The sequence below is a fragment of the Caloenas nicobarica genome, chromosome 10 (assembly GCF_036013445.1).
Source record: "Caloenas nicobarica isolate bCalNic1 chromosome 10, bCalNic1.hap1, whole genome shotgun sequence".
Lineage (NCBI taxonomy): Eukaryota > Metazoa > Chordata > Aves > Columbiformes > Columbidae > Caloenas > Caloenas nicobarica.
Genome location: NC_088254.1, coordinates 13,598,425 through 13,620,850, shown reverse-complemented (window position 1 = coordinate 13,620,850; position 22,426 = coordinate 13,598,425). Strand labels below are relative to the sequence as shown.

General features: G+C 44.8%; 1 protein-coding gene across 2 annotated transcripts in view; it reads left to right on the top strand.

Annotated features, from left to right (window-relative positions):
- Positions 1–689: 689 nt before the first annotated feature.
- The window catches only part of HDGFL3 (HDGF like 3), a 37,568-nt gene continuing 15,831 nt past the window's right edge, over positions 690–22,426 (top strand). For both annotated transcript variants that reach the window (XM_065641333.1, XM_065641332.1), the window contains exon 1: positions 690–1,131. In XM_065641333.1, coding sequence (XP_065497405.1) covers positions 1,048–1,131 — 84 coding nt within the window. In that variant the 5' untranslated portion in view covers positions 690–1,047. The remainder of the gene's footprint in view (positions 1,132–22,426) is intronic.

The following is a 22,426-nucleotide window of genomic DNA, read 5'->3' as shown; positions in this document are numbered from 1 at the left end:
GGTGGAGGGGTTGGCGGTGGGGAAGAGTCTGGGTACAGAAATTGGGAAAACCCTGTGCCCTAGAGCCAGACCTTTGCCCAGAGGTCTGCTTGGGGCAGGGTTTTGGCTGCATGTGGGGTCGGGGTCACGCCAGGGGTCTGCAGGCACCCTCGGCAAGGGGGGGCTGCTGACGGGGTGTGCACCAGCGGCACGGGGAGCCCAGGGCACCCCGGGGAGCCGATCTGTGCTGGGGCCTGCACCTCCAAGACAGGGGGGACAGGGCACCCCCAGGCCTAAGGGCTGGGAGGCTGTGGCCGGGGGAACTCGGGGGCCCTGCTGCAAAAATCTGCCGGGCTCGGCCGCCTTCTCGTCGTCGCCAGCCTCCATGTCGGGCGCGCATAAAGAACCATGTCATGCTTCAGCGGGGAAGGGAGGGCCGGGAGGGACTGCAGGCGCTCTCTGCTCTCCTATTTTCATAGAAACCGATCCGTGTACCTAGAAAATAACAGGAAGGGAAAGCGCGGGGAGAGGCGGGGGCGGGGGTAGGGGGGGATAAGAAGATCCTGTTTTCGGTCGCTGCCCGAGGAGTAATTCGGAGGAGACGGCTCCATATTCCCGGGGCCGCGGCGGCTGCGGCGGAGATGGAGCGGGCGGCGTAGCCAGCTCGCACGGGGGGGCCGCGGGCAGCGCCGCGCCCGCCGCCGCGGGGTGAGGGCTCCCCGGCCGCCCCCGCCCGGCCAGGCGCCCCGCCGGCAGCCGGCTCCCTGGTACCGGGGGCTGCTGGGGTTGTGTCCAAGGCCTCCCCCTCCCCCGCGTACACACTCTCACACAGTCACACACACACACATTCACACACACACACACCCCATCTCCTCCTGCCGCCGCCGCCGCCGCCGCCGCCGGAGAGATCGGGGATTGCCCGCGGCCCGGCCCCGCTCCCGGCTGCGCCCCGTGCCCGGGCACATCGCACCCCGCGGGGGCTCGCCGGGTTGCCCCCGGGGCGGCGTGTGCGGGGCGGGGGGTGTGGGAGGGCGGGGGGACACACGGCAGCTCCCGCGGCGGCTCCCGATGGCTCGTCCGCGGCCCCGAGAATACAAGGCTGGAGACCTGGTGTTCGCCAAAATGAAGGGGTACCCGCACTGGCCGGCCCGGGTGAGTACCGCGCCGGGGGCGCCGGACCCCGCGCCGCCGCCCCCCTCGCCCTGCCGCCGGGCGGGCAGTGGCCGGGCCGCCGTGAGGCTCCGCTGGAGGCCCCGGCCCCGACCCCGCCGCACGGGGGGCCGCGCTGCGCGCCCACCCCGTTATTATTGTGCATCTTTTCTTTGATCTTCAGGTTTCTCCCCGGCCCCCCGGGAGGAGGAGGAGGAGGAGGAGGAGGAGGAGGGAGGGAGGGGGGCGAGCGCGGGCTGTACCTGGGTTGTTATCGCGGGGAGGAGGCTTGGGGAGCCGGCAGCCCTGCCTGCACGACAGCGATGCTGTTTATTCTACGCCCTCCCTCGCCCCGGCCCCCCGGCTCCCCTCTGGGGCGGAGGGGCCCGCAGCTCCCCCCGGGGCCGCCGCCTGGGGCAGGGCAGGGCAGGGCGGCCGCCTCCCCCGGGCTCTGCGCGGCCCAGGGCCCGGGTGGGAGACAAGGCCTCGGCCCGGGCCTGGAGCCCCGTGTGGGAAGGGGGCACGGCGTGGGGCAGGGCCGGGGCCCGAGCGGGCCTGTGGGGAGGGCCGAGGCCGGGGGCACGCAGGGGCAAGCGGCCGCGGTTGTCCCCAGGGCAGTGGGCACCGGGGGGGCGGGAGGCCCGGCCCGGCGTGGGGAGGCTGCTGAGGTGAGGCCGGGCCTGGCGCTGCCGCGATGCCCATCCGGGTGCTGCCATCCCCCCGGCGCGGTGGCCGCCCCTCTGCGCAGAGGCTTCTTGGGTGTTGGGCCTCCCGCTCAGCCACTGGCTTTATTCTGCCTTTTACTGTGTTGGCTTTCTTTCAGAGTCCTTTGTCGTTTTTTGGTTTATGCCGCTGTGATGTGACTGAGGTGCAAAGGCATCGTGGGCATTTGGCAGTCAGATAAGCGCCCCATTGTGTTTAAAGGTTCATTTTTGGTGCCGCCACAATAACACGGAGCAGAGCTTTCTCCAGAGGGTCTGGCACCATGGCACGCTCACACGGCCTGTCCCTTCCCTCCTTTTTGGTCACTGTTGTGTAAACTCACCGTGTAACACGTGTTGTTTGAACTCATTGGCAGGCATCAACCAGTCCGAGTCTGTATTTACTTGTCTTGTCCAACCTTACCAGGACCGGGTTCATGCTGTCATTTTGTAGGCGTAGGGAAGTTGCTGGTCTTTGTAAAGAGCATGAAGATAGTGAAGCTTTGTATGCAACATGCAGGAAAACATAGATGGGCAGGATAAAGATGGACGGACATGTAGCATTCCACTTGGCAAGAGAGCCCGGGAAGAGGATGGGTGTAAGTCATGGAAAATGAATTGAAAGGTGTCCTGAGGATAACTGAGGAAGCAGGAGAAGTGTTGAACAGCAGACAGTGTACAGGAGGGAAGGCCAGCACCACAGGCGTAAGCAAGGGTGTAAGCAAGGGTCGGTGAAGAAAGAATAGTGAGAGGGTGCTAAATATCTAGAAGCATGTAGATAAGGTGATGCATTCAATTATTTTGGCAGAGCAGGCTAAAATTAGCATGCAAAAGGCCGAACTTAATCAACACTGGGTTGCGGTTTTGTTGTTCTATCATTATACAGGTTGGTGGATATACTAACTAAAAAATGACAATTTATGTCAGCAGAACAGCATGAGCCACTGAAAATTGACTTCTTTCCTTCCTCTGTCATGCTTTAATTTACTGTGAAAATTCTAATGTGAACAGTTGAGACCATTACCACATTGAAGCATGTTAATCCCTTTCCTTTTTGAGACTCGCTAAAACTCCCATTTGTTTACCCAGCAGCAGAACAGGGTCTTTTGTTTTAATGGCATTTTCTTGCCTTTAAAAACATCTTTATATACTAGGCAGCTGGTCATAGCCTTTGACTGGGTGTCTAAATAGGTATTTGAATGGCAAGAATATCCAACAGGGTACACCTTCACTAGGAAAAAATGGTGTGCTATTAACATAACTTCCTTCCTTTGTGCAAACTAATAGGATGTAAAGCACAAGTGAAGACAAAGCAGTGTCTAGTTTTAACATGACTTAGGAAGTGGAGGTAGAAACTGTGGAGAGCCCAGAGTCTTCCATCAGGTAGGACGAGAGCGGCCAGGCTAGGGGAGCATTAGTACTAGGTTTTAGTTCATCTGGGTGGCAAGAGACACAGAATGTGCTCTTGTAACACGTGATGCACTTACATACAACTTCCTGTTAGATCAGGCTGATTGCTACCTAAACCTAATGTATTGCTCATGAAAAATAAGAGTTCATACCATCTGTACTAGGACTTTTCTTCATCTTGGCTGACAGGTTTTGCCTGATGCACACTTCCTTAAGCAAAGGAAAAACCTAGTGAGGACACTAGTCTTCATTTTGTTTCCCAGAAAACATTATTATATACAAATAGAAAGAAAGGAAGTATTTGAGTTGAGAATGCAACTCAGATACTCTGATTAACTGAGTGCCTTTTATCCAGCGGATTTACTTGTTTCCAGATCCTTGAGTGTTTGCTACCTGCTTCTTTATTCATTGTGCAATTAGTGTGTTTGATCTTTGTATTCTTATGTAAAAACGTACATATTTCATGCTGATATATTAGCTTAATAACACAAGTAACAATACATTTAAATGGCAGTATTATTGTGTCTACCAAATGGTGTTTTGCATCTCAGAGCTCTTTGGCTTGAATTTCCAGTCTAGGGATAAACTCCTTAAACTGTGTTTAATAAACCTGAGAATTGTTAAAGCAGGACAGAGCGAATCTGCCTACCCTTCCATGAAGACACAGGCATAACTGACCTTGCTCAGAATCAGCCGTGTATTTTTGTGTGCACGGGTAGTGTCATACAGCAAATCTCACTCAGATCCCAGCAGCAGTCCAGCTGCGGCAGTGCGGATCCGTGCCCCGCTCAATTACTCTCATCTCTCGTTAGGTGTAATGCTTGTGGGCGCAGCCAGCTCCATGTGGCACAACCCCGCAGACGTATCCAGCGTAGGCAGCAAGCTCTAGTGCTAGACCATCCTGTTGATCTGGTGATCAGCAAGAACAAGACTGGCAAGCCTGACTCTCGTCACTGTGAGTGAAGAGAGAGAAACCGCAAAGAAAGTGGCCAGGTACCGATGATAAGCCCAGGGACCATTGAAAAATTTTGTCTAATGATTGATGGTCCGTTATAGCAGTCAAACTGCATTTAAAGTTTCTTTGTGGGTTAGTGTAGAGTTTATTGGAAACGGACCAAACTTGCCACGCTTAGCCAAAACAGTAATGGGCAGTAAATCTTATTTTTACGTACCCTGTTAAAATAGAATCGGTGAATAAAACCACTGTCTTCAAAAGATGCTTTTAGATACCTGGTATCTGAAAGATGTCACTTAGGTCTTACTACCTGGAAGGGCTCCTTTGCATTTTAGCGTCACGTTTTCGTGGGCAAAGCCAAAGTTTTCTTTAGCTTAACTGAAGGACAGTGAATAGGTTTAGGGTTTAGGCCCCAAGAATTGTATTGGAGCTTAATTAATAACAGTAGATAACATTCTGGCAGCAGTTTGGGTTAACATGGTTTTTATGTTAGCCGGTGATGTCAGTTGTCTTCAGATGCTCATCAGAAACGCAGAATAAATACAACTGGCCAGGTCATCAGTTGCTGTAATGGAACAAATAAGCAATTGTGTTTCCAGGGTGCATGCAAAAACAGAGGGAAGGTGCTGTTGTGGTTAAAATATGGGAAATAAGGATTCGATTCATTCTACATTTCATGAGTGGTCTTTGCTTTTGAAGCACTTAGCTCTCTGTTTGTAAATGACAGTTAACAATACTTTTCCCTTTAAAAAGGTGGTGTGGAGTCAAAATCACTAACATTTATGAGTTGCTTGGCTACTGCTGTGATAGGAGCTGTATTAGCACACATAGACAGAAAAATGTCTTTCTTCAAATACCCTAGTTTATCTAGGATAGATGTCCTGGCTTATTGAGAAATTGCCCCTTGAGTAGTCACTCAGATGAGATAAAAGGGAAAAACTGGTGGTAGATTCAGAAAGATCAATAATGGTGTTTGTTTTATGAGTGACCCTGTAGAAACAATAAGCACTTAGTTGCTGAAATTAGCTGCTGATTTAAAAATAGGAAGGAAGCTGTTAATGCAGCTGTAGAGAGCGGAGGAAAAAGTCTGGAATGACCTCAATAAAATAAGAGCATGCCCATGTAAATGGCTAATGCCATTATTGAACAGAAACCTGGGTTCCTGCAGCTGGGGAGACCAGAACTAGATTTGGGTAAACACAAATAGTTTGTGTGGGGATGGTAAAGTTGATTTGGGACAATACGAAGGAGATCCCAGCAGGTAAGACAAATGTATCTCAGTGTAAAACACAGGAATCTTTAGAGCTATTTAGAACGTTTTGTGCTGGGAGGAGAACGCAGCCTTTAAAGTGACAGTGTCACACTAACTCTTCACAGAATCACTATTATGCACATGTATTTACTGTCTTGTGAAGGTGAATTTCCTGTTTTCTGGGATCCTGTTTGTTTTGTCCAGGTCCTTTATTGCTACTCTGAATTGACACCTACTTGACCTTCAGATTTGCTAGTTAGCTGACAATCCTCATATGTGAATATCACTGTTAAAGAGCATCTGCCTATAGCAACGGCAAAATGGTATTTGGGGCACTTTAATGTATTAGAGTTGCAAATGGGTATGAAGTTTTTGGTATATTGCTTTAGAGTAATACATAGTAAATGCTATCATTTTAATGGGAACTAGTGTCTGTGGCAGGCTGAGCATTACTAATGTAAGGCTTACATGATAATGTTTAGCTGAGCGTGTTTTTTCAGTATTGTTGACTATGTTCCCCATCTAGCAAGGCATGAAAGTGAAGGCACCTTAAAGTATGAACTAAAGTAATCCAAGGGGAGGGCTTAGAGGTGAGCTTATGCTTAAAGACTTTGTTATACTAGAGCCTAAAAAGATAAGGCTAATAACACTACAGTATTATAGTTTAATATAATATTAGAGACTATTAAAAGAAATTACTACTAAAGAGTGACAGAATTCCAGTAGACTTTCAGTATCAGTAAAAAAAATTAAATATGTGTAGTTTGGACACCCCTGCACAGGCACTTTGGTGAATAAACCTCTCTGTTCCCGTTCAGTGGGGTATGGATGGAGCTGGTGGGTTGTCTGTGATGAAGCTCTCCGTGTAGGACTAAGGCCTGTGTCCTGCCATGGTTTGGTGAAATACAGGATGCTTAACCAGGAACAACTTTGGTCAGTTTTAATTGCAAGTATGGCAGCTCAGAAAAATCAAACTCTCAAACACATCATAGAAGAAAGATTCTACATTTTAGGTGTTTGATATTTAAACCAGACCATTTGTTTTCTTATTAGTATAAGGGTAAGGGAAGGTAGATTTTCCCTGGCAGGGTTTATCTTTTTTGGCAAAGAATGACAGGCAAAAATCAGATTAGATCCAGAAAACTTCAAAGGGTCCATCAGAAATAGACAACAGATCTTTCTCTGTGTTTTTCTGCCAAAACCCAGTCTGCAGTCTTTTCAGCTTTTCTCCTTGGCCATTTGGGACCCGTCCAGTCCTTCACCATGTGCTTTTCTCCTTTTTCCCCTTTTGGTTGCTGTCTTATGACCTCACTTTTGCCGTGTTACTAAATATGAGTCTCCTGTGACTTCTCCTTTACCAACTCGGAGCTTCTTCCATTTCTCTCCCTCTTTAATTATGCACCTCACTCATACATCACTCCTTGGAGATCTGCAAGCAGTTTCTCATGGCAGGTCTCTGTTTGTTCCTCTCTGAGATATGATTTGCTGATCACTGCAAAGCTCTGTCTTGACCAAGGAACTAATGGTGAAGCCCTTGGCCTCCCCAGGCGGCAGTCCCATGACTTCTGCTCTGGTGCATCTGAAAAGAGCACAGTTGAATGGCAGTGAGTCCTTTATATTTTTTTTTTTACTTTGTAAACCTTCTGCACCAGGTTGACACGTGTTGCTTAGATAGCATTTAAACTTGTATTTGCAGATATCTGGTCATATTTAGAGTAGGTGTGGGTGCCTTTTCAGTGACTTTGTCAGCTCATTGAGTATGTTTCCTTCATTTCCTACAACAAAAATAACAAAGAGTGAAGTGTGAATTGTCCCAGTGTTTGGAAGGTGGGGAACCTCAGCAGCTAACGGTCTTTCTCCACATTCCTGCATTCTGCTTTACGTGTGACTTTAAAACAGATTTCATCTGAGAATTGTAGCATAAAACAGAGTAATTTTTATATATAAAGCTGAAGCATAGCTTACATAAAATCTTTCCAGTTGCTCTTGTTTGGCATTCGAATCACTTTGGGGCCAAGATGTTCTATGCTTGTTGTTAACACAGGCAGGGATATTTGGGAAAACTTGTTTAAAATTCAATTCTTTAAATCTCTCTCTTTTTTAATTAGTCTGAATAACTAGCCCCAAATGTGCAAGTCTCATCTTTTTGTGTAAATGACAATAGATGAATAACATTTTCTCCTGCAGTGTCATGATTTTAAGTCCCAGAATGAAGACAGTTGTCTCAGAAGTTTTGAGGCAATAAACAATTAAATTTTTTCACACCCATACTGTACAGGCTTTTTGTTAGATATTTTTCCTTGTCATTTTGAAGCCACCGAATAATTTTCATCAACTAATCTCGTGGAAATCATTGGACATTGTCTGAAAGAAGGGTGTCCCTTTCAGTGAAATCTGTAGCCTGTCAAGTCAATCTGTATGTTCTTACTGCAAAAAGTTACAAGAAATGTTAGCTTCCGTTACATTAATTGATAGATCTCTTTATTATTGTGTAAAGAACCTTTTTAGACCCTCAACTGGAATAATTTTTTTGTTAGTGTAGACAGCAAAACGAAGGCTGAGTTTTCAGTCTTAACTTTTCATTTCCTGATTTCCCCATCCTAAAAGTGCATTAACGAGTCTTCCTACATTTAGGGTAATAAAAATCTTTAAGCAAGTGATTGCTGGCAGTGAGTATACACAATTGTCATTGAAGATAGATGAAAGGATTTCCTGATAATGCTGGAAAAGTGATGACAATGTAGAGAGCTTGCACATTTTAACTGTTTGAAATGGTGTTGTCTGAGCAGTGAAGACCTTTCCACTGTATGCTTGAGAGGCATAAGGGAGAGCAAGTCTGCCCGAGGCCTCTCAGTAATACTGTAATTCGAGTGATAAATATAGCAACAAACACTGGAAAGTAGCCCGTGTGGAGCAGGCAGGCAGAGGTCGTGGAACCAGCTTTTTAAAGGTGTGAGGAACTAGCTGAACATCAGTGTTTTGCTCTCTCTTTAGGTACCTTCATGCTTTCCAAGCCTGCCCCTGTGTCGTCTGTATCTCTGATCTCTGCATACTGTGGATAGGTGTGTGTGTATACACACAGCTATTCCGTGCATAGGTACACACACTCCCAAAGAAAAGATAAATACTTAAAACATAGGGGGAGCACATCACTTGAGTCTGGACTCCAATAGAGGCAGCATCAACAGAGAAGGGCCCAGTAGTTTGGCTGAAGCACAACAGGAGCAGCTAGAATAAACACTTATTTGAAAGATTCCAAGAAATATTTGGCAAACAAGTAAGTGTCATGAGGTAAAGCTTCTAAAACTTAAAAGAAGGAAACAGATCCTCGCTCCCTTTTCTTGAGAAAGTCTCTGCATTACTGGCTTTGCACATCTGAGACTGTTTCATTGATGCGTGTAACAGCCAGTTCTAAACTTGATACAGGAATTGAATATAAACTCCAGATTCTTTTCCAGTTTTACTTTCTTCTATGCAGACTATTTGACGTGACAGTCTTGATTATACTTACTTTTACCTGAAGGGCACATGAGACCTTGCTTTGGGGTTGGGTTTTTGCTTGTTTGTTTGTTTATATTATTTTTTTGTTCTAGGAAACAAAGGGAAGGTAAGACATTTGAGTAAATACTACAGCATCCTAACAAAACAATGAACTTCCCATGTTCTGATGTAGTTCCTACAGCCCCATTTTAAAGTTCCCCATCCTTCAAACAGTCTCAGGTCAACCCAAATATTATCTTTGGCATCATTGCTGCTCCAAAAAGACACATAATGTTCTTGAATTTCAGTAGGATTTAATCTCTGTCTCCTGCCCTTTTGTAAAGCCCTGCTGAAATCTGAAAATGCCTTCAGAGTCAGCATAAAGGGAGGAGACGGCATTGTATTGTGCTCTGGGTAGCACAGAGTTAGAAGGGACAGGTGTCCATAGACTTTGGTCTCTGCCTTAGCAAAATACATGTAAATCTCTTTTGGTTTTCCTTTAGCAGACTGAAAGAATAATTAGCATACATCTGTAGCCCTGAAAATGCAAACTGGAAACAACTGTTTATTTTGCCTTGCAGCAACGTGTAAAAAAAACCTAGAGAGAGACTGCCAGCTCTAGTTTGGCTGCTTGAATAGAAGACATCATGTAACAAAAGAGGAAAAACAGGGCAAGGACTGTCATACACCAAATAATGTCTTTAAGACTGTGAGTTAACAAAGCATCCTACATGCAGCAGAGCAAGTAGGGCCAGGGAGGAATGAAAAAATTCCAGACGGTAGGGACCTTACAGGTATTGCTGTGGTGTCACTGATGTCAACTAGGAAACAGTGTGTCAGCCTTTAAACTCTTTTGTACTCCTCGGGCTTGGAAAGCACCTACCTGTGAAGCTACTTATAGCACAGAAAGTACAACCACACTGAGGCAATGAGTAGAAGAAACTTTAAGTCTGGGAGAGCTCAAAACACAATTGCACAATAATGCAAACCATTTCTGGGAATCAATCCCATATCAGACTGGATTACTAAATGTACTAAATATAAGTACATATTGAAACTTAACATAGGGAGTGACCTTACAGAGATATATAGCATCAGTCTGGAGGCGCAGTCTAGGCGGGAGAAGCAGGAAAATACAGATAGATGAGCAAATGCTATAGTTGCAAAGAACAATTCTGGAGTTACTGTCCTTCCCTTGATATGTTTATGCGTTTTGCATAGAAAGTCATTGGGTACAAGCAGCTCTTTTTTGTTACTTTTTCTTCAGCTCCACAAATCTTACATCTTACAGTGTTCAACCCTCCATGAAGGGGATACTGTGAACCCCTTCTCTTAATTCCTGGAGGGCGGGCTATCTTCCTCAGCTGGAATCTCCTCCATCTGAATAAAACCAGAATCCTGGTTTCTGTTCCCTGGCTGTTACCCTCATCCCTAACCTATTGATGGTAACTGGGCGGCAGTTCCTCCAGCTCTTCCTCTACATATCTTTTGGGAAAACTTTAGATGTAGGGCACTTAGGGTTCCCCTTTTCTGTGGCGCGTATCCGTATGTTCCCATTGCGGGAGCTGTGGATGGAAGGGAGAGAGGGAAGCCCTGTCTGAGTGGCGTTTAGACCAGCATGTGCCATATGTTGGCCATCCTGACAAAGCAGCATAAGGTGGTGCCAGAAAGCAGAGAACTGTGCCTCAGAGGGTGGTTTGTGTCCTTCCTTCTCTCGAGGAGTTTTCCCGTCCTCTTTCCTGCTGCTTGTGCAGAGACCACCAGTCACAACAGCCAAGGGGGCTGCAGAGCCAGTGGGCATGGAGGGCCGTGATTTGCACCCCATATAGAAGTGAGGCTGGTCATTCATGGCCTTCCTTCCCTCGAATACAATTTATTGTTCGTCACTGTATGTAAATCAATCCCTCCAGCCCCACTGATTACTTTCTGGTGTGTGGATTGACATAAATATTGTGTGTATTTTTCTTTAGCTTCCTTCAACTTGTTACTAGCCCATATGGTGATGTCCTGCACAGGGCCAAAATAATTTTCCTGGGTGCGGTCACAGCATGTGAGGGTTATCTGCCAGCTCTCTGGCAGGATGTGTGTTTGCATATGGAGGTTTCTGGATATCGCCTTGACCTTTGCAGCACATTGGTTGTTCAAATGTAACTTGTGGTCCACTATTGCCTTCCTACAGTATTGCCGCTTCCAGTTTTCTCTCTCTTACGTTGCCGATCCCTTTTACCAGATGCGTTAGCTTTTTCCTTTTGCAAACCAAATTTCAGTTTACTTGCGGTTCTTATTTCTCACAGACCTAGGTCTCTGTGAGTCAGTTGTCACATTTGTTTTACCATCACGGGGTTTAGTGGAGTGACTCCATGTTTATACATACATACATACAGGCATAAAAGACTATCTTCGTCTTAATATTTGCAAAGGTTCCAAGCTTACTGTGCCAGATGCCTCTTCCAGAACACAGAAGAAAGTGGTGAGGCAGACTCTGGCAAGCAATGCACCTAAGCAAAGCATCTCATGCCAGGCACTCTGCCCTACTGTAGTGGCATCTTTTGTCATCTTTTTCTTAAACTAATTAGATGCTAGTTGGTTTTCAGCCCGGATGTCGTTGTTTCCATCAGAGCCAGTGTAAATTTGTGTTTCGGTAAGGATTCCTTCAGATACCGTTATCTGGAATCCAATTAGGTAGCGTTCATTCAGGTTGAAACACGTAGAAGTGTTTGCAGAATTGAGGTTCCTGGGTTCTTAGCAGTGTGCTGTTACCACCGTGTTTTGTTATTCTCCAGCCGGCGTGGGCTCGGGATTTCACGTGTAGCTCTGTGCAGATCCGCTATGGGGCTGGAGGCTGCTCGCTGTCCTGGTTGGTATGGAATGGCAGGAAGGAGATGATACCTGTCCCATTAGTTTGCTCTCTGAAGACCATGTCCCAAAGGCAGTGAATGAATTTGACTGCATAAAGATTCCTTGATTTCAATAAAACTGCTTACGTGTGCTGCCATGCCTGTAGAAACAAAAAGTAGGACCACAGCCTACGGGAGAAGGCAGACGTTCATCTGAAAAAAAGAAAAAAAAAAAGATGGCATTCCTTACTGCAGTGCCTCTCCAAATACCAGGGCTTTGGAAAGATGTTAGTGCTGCAGCAAACTCAACAGATAATTCTTTTCATATGGCATCGGGATCAGGTGACTCACATATGTTAACATTTTCAGGTACTTCTTTTTGCTGCTGTTTATCATGGTTCTTTTTCAAAATCTTCCTGCTGTGCAAACTTTATTTTTCTTTGTCCCAGTATTTCTATCACAGCTTTTAGAAGAAGGTAGCATGAAGCCTTGTGGTTAGAATTTTATTAATAGCATCTGCAATGATATATCACCAGTAATAAGCTTGTTCTGTCTGTTAATATGCACTTGTTTGAATGGCTTTGCTTTGAAACTCCTTATTGTTAACGGCGTGGGTCAGTTTTATGAGCAGGTTCCTTGAATTGGTAAAATGACAATTCCTTGTTAAAAGATGAAAACAGATTAGAGAAGACACATTTGTCAGACAGGGCTCTTCAGTATTAAAATGCTGTGAATGCTTTCTCCTTATTTTTTGGAACATGTTTTATGCCATCTCCTGCCCTACAAATGAATGGATTCACCTGTGTATGTAGTTGCCATGTTATTGTGCTGGATGGGATCTGATCATACAAAGACAAAGGCTTTGTTTATGCAGCCAAACTGTCCACCCAGCTGTGCTTGCAGGATCAAGCATCTAGCTGGTAAGTTTCTAGAAGCCCATAATAATTAAGATTTTAGTGGCAATATGCTAAGAAGAAACGCCAGCTTCTTCAGCAGATGTGGGAGCAAGGGGAACCATTTTTTAAGGAGAAGCTTATACTTTTTCTGAAACGTTTGCTGCTCCATGAAGGTGTTAGTTTACTTGTTTGTCAAATGTTATCAATGCAGTTGGCCTGGTGTGAAAATAGGGGTGTCGGGGTCGTCTCCAAGGCAGGTTTATTGCAAAGGACGCCACCAGGAGTGCTACGTGCGAGGCTGACTTGGGGATCTTGACAATTAAAAGCAGGGTGAGCGAAAACTCTTGGGTTGTGGAGCATGGTTTGGACACATCATGTGTCATCACCAGTGCATTAAAATTAAAGGCAAGTGACACTTAGAATTAAAATTTTGAATACTGACTGAAAGGCTTTTGGTTGGATTTTGTTGATTTGTATGAGGTGTATATAAACACTTTCTCTGGATCCCAGGATAAATGTGTATGTGCAGTGTTCCCTAAAGTCCTGCCTAGTTCCAGATACGTGTCTCCTCAACCAAGTTCTCTTTTATGTGTAATTGCCTTTTCCCAGTTACTTGCACAATATGAATCAGGATAATATGCTGTTTCTTTAGAGCTGCTTTTTAAAACAAAATGGTAACCTGGTTTAAAACATGGGTTTGTACTGAGCTGCCAAGGGAGAGTGCTAAGCTCCCATGCTTAGTATGGATTCCATTCCTGATTCAGAAGTAGTGTTTTAAGAATTTAATGTATGCAGGAAAACAGCTTATTACTGTTCCACACATGTCATTTGTCCCTTGACAGTGTGTATCCTTTCAAAATCATCGTTCCTTTAAATTTAATCTTCTGATTACCTCTCCAAGTCTGATATAGAAATGAGAGAAAGCAATGCCCAGAAGCCCTTGGTCTTGTTCAGAGAAGGCAAGTTAGAGAAAATCAGCGGCTTTTGGAAGAAAGCAGATTCTAGAGTAAACTTTGTGACTTCTGGATTGTGACTGCAGCTGCGTCACTCGGTTTTGTAGATGACTCAAGTTCATGGAAATGCCATGTGCTGTGAGGTTATTTGAAAGTAACACAAGATACTTACACATAACCTTGTACACATATTCAGGTTAACTTATTGGATAGAAAAGATGTTATAAAGTAACTCTTAATCCTAGAAGTATATAAACATGTAGGCAACTTCAAACCCACGATTAATGCATGTAAATCAAAAGACAGTACTCATGTGCTCGAAAGTAATATTTAGTGTTTGTGATGTAAAATATGTTTTTTAGAATAATGGGCATGCCACCCTAGCAAGTCTGGTCACTACCATATTGATATGTTCATCTTGTCTCTGACATTAATGCCACTTCCAGCTCTAAAAGTACATCTCTTTATCTTACATGTTTTTATTATTTCATTTGAGAATTTTTTTTCTAACATTGTTTAGTAGTTAGGATTTCATTTCATAGGTCTGCATGTACATAATGGAGTGTTTTGAATATTTTTGTGTAAAGAGTTCAATTCCTGTACATTGCTGCTTGAGATTTTTTTTAATTTTATTTTTTGAGGGAAATGTTCATTTTGGTAAATAACATTGATAACCTTTTAGAGACTATGTAAATTTAAGCAACATTACGTTTTTGGTCAAATCTAAGTGAAAACTCTCATTTTGAGGTTTTGGAAGCAGAAAGACAGGCAGGTGGGGAGGAGTATGACTTGGCTTGGAAAAACTAATTCCTGACTCTCTTTGGGCAGACAGATTAAAATTCCTAAGAGTTTAACGTAGACTGAGGGACTTTGCAAAGAAGGTATTTGACATTGTAATGACAGCTCCTGAAAATCTGAGCAGAGATTGAAAGCAAACCCAGTAAAAATACCAAAGTTGGGTCCAAGTGCTGCGCATAGACCACTGTGACTCCACGAGTCTCATCATTCCATGGGTTTAGTGACCCAATCAACACAGGCAAGAGTTCCGTTTTAGAAAAATAATCTGCCGATTTAATTGTTTTGTACCATAGATGGTGGCTAAGGCTGCAGGAGTAATGGAGACGATTATTTACAGCCAGTGGGTGGGTTTATAGCAACCCTGGGCTTCCTACAGATGCTGAACTCTTCTGCAGTTTGTCAGCAGAGTAAACAGGAAAACCTGCCTCTGAAAAATGGTTGCGTAGTACTCCATTTCATTGGCTTTGCAATTAGGTTTCATTGCTTCTCGTTCTCCCCAGGCTGCGTACATGTTGTTGTCGTACGTGTTATTTGCATTGCAACAAGATAGTCAGCCTGTGTGCCAGTGGTGCTTGGTGATCATACTCATCCCATAGCCCCAAAATCCATTCCTTTGGAGCACTCATGATCAGGACACTCATGTAGTCATCTCTGCTGCTTCACTCAAACCTCTGAGGGTTGCAGTACACTAAAAATTTTCTGTGCTTTTAAAGGACAAAGATTTTGTGTTCTTTTCCCGTGTAACAGTAAGCATTTTTTAATGCTGGCACTTGTTTAGTGACAAAGAGCATTTCAGTCCCCTGATATTATACTCCTTAGCTGCAGCTGATGGTAACAAAACAGGTCACAGAGGAGACAAGCAGGAGGGTTTTCTGTACCCAAAGGCCCAGATGATTGTTGCAACCTCTGGAGTGTCAAGCTCGAATCCTCCCTAGCAGGAGCCTGCGGGCTGCAATGAGCGCAGCAGATTGTTCCCTTCTTTGTCTCCAGTATGTTTGTGTTCACCCTGACACAAACTGGAGGCTTGTGTTCTGGGACCTGCAGTCTCCATCGATCACATTTCCTTGCTCAAAACAACTTTAGCCACAAGCTGTAGTATCAAGAGGGTTTTGTGTACTTTGTGGGAAGCTGGACCAAATATTGCACAGGGACGCTCAGTATTCTTCAGCCTGGAAATACTGTGCCAATCCAATTTTTTTAACTGACTTTTAGAGGAAGTGAATTACATTGGAAAAGAAATAGTAAATTAAGTCAGCCAAGTCTAGGAGATTGCAATCTTACAGAAATTTGCTTACCTTTTTGCTTTAAGCTTGCCAATATAAGGACTAGCAACACTTCTTTTAATAAAAGCTTTAACAGTGGAATATGGAGCTTTGGATATGGAGAACAGATGAGCCTTGAGTATAAAATTTGGTTGTGTGTATTTGACCGAATGTCAACACTCTGGGCAGGCTGCATCCGATTGAAAAGGTTTTGATCAGGTTGACTGGACAAAAAAATCCTATCTCATGAATATAACATTCTTCCTTCAAACAAAATCAATTAAATAGTAAAATTCTAGTGTAAATACTGGAAGGCCAAAAACTATTCCTCAGTCTAACGAGTCCTTACACCATTCATCCACTCTTTCTAGCAGATGTGATATAGAAGGTGGCAGGGTTTATCTGAGCACTTGGGGAGGAAGATGGTATGACTTTTCATGTCCCTTTGACTTGTGAGAAGAGAGTGGCAGGAGAGAAATATGGTGTTTGTGAATGTGCAGTCCCTAAAATTTCTCATTTGTTGATGTCTTGACTGGTTAATTAGTTTTAGTTGCCGTATGGCTTCCAAAGGCATTTTCGTATGTGCATTTCTTACACACTTTTATATTTCAAGACAAAAATATTTGTAGTAAGATGATAAAGTAGGATAACCAGATTTTGTCATCAGGTTTCATTTGGTGTTGGTGGGTTCACTATGGTTTGCTCAGGTAGGTGTACATCGCAAGCAATATTTTGATATCTCAGGAATAATTCAGAGAAAGGAGAATCGAGTTTCACTACGCTTAAAGGAAAGAAAAGTAAACACAAAATGCCTGAGAGCTGGCAATGTTTGTTGAAAATGAACAACCTCTCCCCACCCATCCACAAATAAAAAGTAATTTTGTGAACCATGGAACTTAAAAAGTTTCTATTTCTCTGGCTTCCTTGTATGTGGATTCCCCGTTGTCTGATGTTTTTGTGGAGCCCACACTGCAAACTGTCTCAGCATATGGACTGTCAGTCCCTCTGCTGATAGACAGCCTATTAATCACAAAATATGGGGAAACTTAATATCCCTTTGGCCTTTCTCCTTTTTTCTGGTTTGTCAAAACCGTCTGATGTGTCCCTGAGTTATTGCAGGTAACAGTCAGACTGAAAACAGCATGGTCACACCCTTTCCTTAGGGAAAAGAAGTCCTAGTGGTAGCACCATTGCTTTGCTCACAGTGGCAGGGAAACACTTTGTTTGGAGAAAACAGAGCATTCTTGCAGCAGTTTACCTTTGGGGTGTGCTCACTGGGAGGATTACAGTTTGGTAACCTGAAATCCTCCTCTGACAGAGCTGCAAGTATTTGTTATTAGCAATGCCTAAAATTTTAGCAGTGGACTTCAAGTGCTTTGTGAGGAGAACAGTTCCGTAGTCCCCGTTTGTAAAAGTGAGCTGGCAGGAGATGCAGCGATGTGGCCAAGGTCACCCCAGAGGCCGGTGGCAGAGCCAGGACTGGGCTTTGTGTCCTCCTCGGACTGTCTGCTGCCCACCAGCCGCGAAAGCTCACGGGGGACTTGAATCACATGGATAGATCTGTTATCTACAAAGTCATGCATATAGATACCAGTCATGCAGAACTAAGCTTTGGCCCCATTTTCATATTGAAGATTAAAGCAGCTCGGCAGAAACTGTATTTCAAGTTTCTGTCTTAAAAATATGCTGCTAATTAGGGATGTAAAGGGGCTGAACTCAGCTGCAAGACTGCTGATCTTTCCTAGTGAGACACTGCCTGCCAGCATTGTTTGGACTCCAACTAACCCTTCATTGTCTTCTATCTCGTTGAGGTCCTGAGCATGCACAGAAAAAAAGGAGGATTGATGTCTTTATATTGTCATTTCTGGCTGTCTGCAGGATACCCTTCAGCCCTTTTCAGCAGTGCTCAAAAGTATGCTCTGCTGTTTTTAATCTTGTTTTGCTTTTTGTTTTTGCTGGTGGCACTCTTCCATGCCCAGAGACTTTTAAATTTTTTTTTCCTTTTGTAGCTGTGCAATTCCACCTTATTAAGTTGGATTCTGCTTCTAGCCTCGCCCTTCACAGGGTTATCTTTTTTAATGGGTGAAAAAGTGCATATGCCAGCATTTCACACTAGGAGTTCTAGTATGTGATGTACATCGGGGAAGGAGTTGTGCTCTGCTTCAAATATCATGTAGCCCTGATAAATGAAAGAAAAATTCTACAGTCTCCAATCAGCTTTAGTTGGATTGCTGTTCAATTTAAGTACTATAGAGTCTGAGTCACAGTTTCTAGCTTGGAGGAGGTTGGATTTTTTTTTTTTCTTTTTTTTTTTTTACATTTTAGGATCCTCTGGGGGGAAAAAAATTAATATTGTACATTTTACAGAACAGTATTTTAAATAATGGTTTAGAAGAGATACTGCCATACTGCTGACTCCCAGTAGCATTAGCTATTAGAAAGCATATTAAATCCATCTGAATAAAAACATTGTAGAAAAGCAAAATATCCTATTTTAATAATGGATTTTGAAGAGTATTGCTTTTATCCATCTAGAGTTCTGCTACTAAGCCAACTGCAAAAGATCAAGCTGCTTGCATGTGTTGGGCAATAATAAGCAACTTCAACCACTTTCCAGCAAAAATACTATAGGCCTTTGCTCAACTGCTGTGCAGCGACTCCGGGGATTTCAGTGGGAGATACTGATCTCTGCAGTGCTTCTGTGTGTTTTGCCAATCAAAGGCATTTATAGTATGTCAAAACAATCAGCGATTACTGCTCTGCAGTTTTAATTCCCTCTTTTTGCAAAATAAAAGGACTTGTTCTTGTGGTTTCAGTGCCCACATCAGCATCTCTGTATGCTCAAGTAAAGCTTTGTTGTCTCTACATGTGGACTTGACAGGTATTTTTGCACAATGCCTCTTTTTTTTTTTTTTCAGCGTTAAATTCTGTTGTAACATAATGGAACAGGGTCTGGTTCAAAAGCCACTCTGACAGCCTGGAATTCCTGCTACTGAACAGCAGCTTATCCACAGCACAGAGATTTTGTGATAGCCACACGACGTGACACCTGCCGTCCCTGCCAGGGGAGGCAGACGCATCTGGATGCCCTTCCGCCTCCGTGGGCAGAGCCGCCTCTTCCCTCACTGCTGCAGCAGCGTCAGCCTCCGCAGACAGCTGCTGTACGCAGGCAAGCGGAGAGACAAAGCTTGCCGTTCTCTGTGTCTCGGAGAGACATGTTTCCCATTTTGCAGGGGATGCATTGTAGAGCTCTGCGGAGCAGAACACCCAGGCGGGGGTGCAGCTTCTTCTGGTTCCGCACCAGCCCTCCCAGGGAGCTCCACCGCCTGCCTGGAATATGCTGCATTATTCCACAAGCAGGGATGGGGATAGTTTGTGCTGCCGGGAGCCGCTCTTGTTCTTGGTGGGCAGCTCTGCTCTGTCCTTCTGGCAGGACTGCAGCTCCGCAGCTCCAGTCCAACCCACCCAGCCAGAGCCTCTCTCCCCGGGTCCCTGACCTCATGGCAACTGGGAGGAAGGGGTTTCAGTGAGTACTGCCAAACCCAGCCTGTGAAAACTGCTTGGAAATGCTACCTGAGAAGTCAGCAATTACTCGTCACAGAGAGCAAAATATTCGGGCTGCATATACATCCCAGCCTGTAAACTACAATGTAAGGAGACAGGTTTCTTGCTTGCACATTGCTAGTCCCTAGCAACACCATTTGATAAAGCCCTGCTCTGGTTTGAGGGGTCCAGGCTGAATTTTCTGTTCAGTGTTCCTGACCCTAGAAACCTGGCGTTTGTTTAGTGGGAAAAAAAAAACCAAACAACACAGTTAGGTCTTTAAAGCTCTGCTGCTTGGTTGGCAAACAAATGCTGGGAAGCGCAGCTCTGCTGAGGTTGTGCAAAAAGAAAGCAGTTGTTATTCGTTAAGCATATGACAGCAACGGGAGCAAAGGGGATAAAACTCGAAACCCGAAGCCACCTGCTTTAATTTTAGCCGTAATTGAAGCGGCTGCCCATGATGTTGCTGATGCACGTATCAGATTTGCACGCCACGCAGCGCTCTCACTGATTTCTGCGCAGCAAGCTCCAGCCCACTGTCTGCTCTGGTTCAGGAGGGGATGAATCTCCTGTTTGATTGCAGGTTATAACAGGCACTTTAGAATCTGTTTGTTTCCTTCCAGGAGCAAAATGCAGTCGCAGTCTGACTCTCTGATAGACAGATGCTTCAGTCATTAGTGAGGTTTCTGTGACTACAACACTGTGTCCTAGTATGGGTGCACTTATCTCTTTTGTTCTGGTTCGAAGCAGTGATGCTTTCCTCACTCGTGTGCTCACGCGCTTGCTCGCTCTCCCTCCCTCCCTCTCTCTCTGTCTTTGATCTTGCTGATATGGGGAAAAATATCAAACTCAAATCTTCCGCATATTTAACCAAAACATCTTGTCGAATGGGAGTAAATTGTGACTGAGTGCAGCAGCAGAGGGCTGCAGTATGGTTGCTTGCATGGCTTACTTTCTGTTACCACAAAACAGCAGCAATCCTCAAGGAGGGCTGGGGTTGTTCTGCAGCTAAATAAGCTCTTAGGGGCTTGGCATTCACAGAGGATTAAGGTGGTTTTGCTGGGAATGGACGGACTGCGCAAAGCTCTCTTCTCACTGTCTCTAATGCAGGGATTCATGTGAAGCAGGTAAAAAGGGAAGAGATCTTCCCTAATGGCAGAGAGGTTCTTCTCCTTCACTGAATTCCCTGGAGCTGGAGTTTTTGCTGTGGAGTTAAATGGCTGTAAGATAGCACTGTCACTTCATATTCAACCTCATTACAGTACTAGGGACATAAGCCTGAGAGCTGAGGAGCTCACGGGAAAATCAGCAAAGGCAGGAAAAGTCTTGACCTCAGCTGCGCAGTGAAATGTTAGAGTGGGAGCATTAACAGTCTATCCTTGAGCTGTTTAGTGCAGATTTATACTGCATGTGTTTGTATGTGTATGCCAACTTTCAAAAGCTATGAAAAGCTTTTTTATGGTTTCCTGTGATGATACATAGTCAGAGGGGATACTCGGATGGATAAAGAAATATGCCACGAAATGAGGAGCAGGTGAGCTGCATGACAGACGTGTGTGCTGTCCTTTGTCGATTCGGTGTCTCTCCTTACCTAACAGTATAAGGTGCTGGGAATACAAGAGGCTTAACTCCACTTAGGATGTTGCTTAGGAGAAGATCCGCACTGCTTTGGAGCATAGCACGTTGTGTGATGTAAGATCCCCATTCCCTTCGGATCAGCATTCCCTACTAAGCATGTCTTCATTCCTCCGCTTTACTGATCATTTACAGCTGTTTGCTGTATTTCATGAGAAATTCTTAAAGGGCTGAGACAGTAACTGGACTGCACTGTTCTGTAACACAGCACAGAGCTGGTGCCGTGTTTCAAGCAGCCAAATGAGATTTGCACTCAAATCCCAGCGGACGTTGTTCATCTCAGTTGCGGGAGTTCACATTTTTCTGGGGTCTAGTATCTCTCTGGACGTCTTCGTTGTTGTAGTAAGGAGGAAAATGGCTATGGCATCCAGACAGTTGAGGTGTATTACCCTCGTACTTGGTAAACTGCCAGCATGGCCTTTTTTGGTCTGACACATAGATACTTCCATCTTTAAGAAGACATACAATGTGTTACAGAATGGGACATACTATCTGCCTCACTTGCTATCAGTTTGTAAAGTGAGTTGCGGTGTTTTGCCCTTGCAGTCCTTTTATCACTGTTATAGTCTAGTACCTGTGTGTAAATCATGAATTAGTGAGCAAATAACCACATTACGGGCACCTACTTATATAGTTAATGTCAGAAAATAATGAGTTCTGAAAAAATATCTTTGGCAGTCTTTATGTACTCCTGATGATGAAGAGGACACCAAACAGCCTGTCAAGTCGTTTCAGTTCCTTCTTACACACAGCTGAGCTAAGTGAATGCACGCTTCCGTCTTCTACCAGTGTGTCTTCCTTCTGTGCGCATTTAAATAATAGATTCTCATTTATCAATTTTTTAGCTTTCTTAAGTAAAAGAAGTTGTGTAATTGCTGTGCCCACAAATGCTGTGACACCTCTGACCATCACGAATTGTCCCCTGCAGACCATGCTGGGCAGTGAGTGCACGGTGACACGTGGCCCAGCGTGCCAGAGCCCCACCATCCCCAGCCCTGTGTCAGGGAGTGGTTGGGAAGTGCTCTGACGTCCCCTGATTGTGGTGTAGCTTCAGAAAACGCTCCACGTGAGCCCAAAAGATGGGCATCCCTTTCTTTTGCAGGGAGGAGTCCTGTGATGTTGCAGCTCCACATGTGGCTCTGGTTTCTCTGTCCCCAACAGGTGTCCTTGCAGAAAGACCAAAAGGACTTGAATTCTTCTAAAAGCTCGTACTCCTTTGAGAGCTATGTAGCCAGCAGATGCTTTACAGTGAAAGAGAACGTCCTTTGAAAACAATCTGGTGTTTATTAATCAACAAGAATTCAGCGTTTTGGGTCCTTTGGCAGGAAAAGAGAAGGAAAGCACATGTGGGCCTGGCCTCCTGAGTGAAAACATGCAGGTTCTGTCCTCGGGCTCTGCTGAGGAGGAGATTTGGTGTAGCACTGGTATGTCAGCGCTTTGCTCTCAGTTCCAGTGACTTTTGGCAGATTCAATATGTTGATGTTAAGACTGAGTTGCCCAAGACCCAGGCAGCAAGCCATTCACCTGCTTTCTGTGTTGCCCTATAGATATCTAGATTCATTACCTCCCTCTCCTT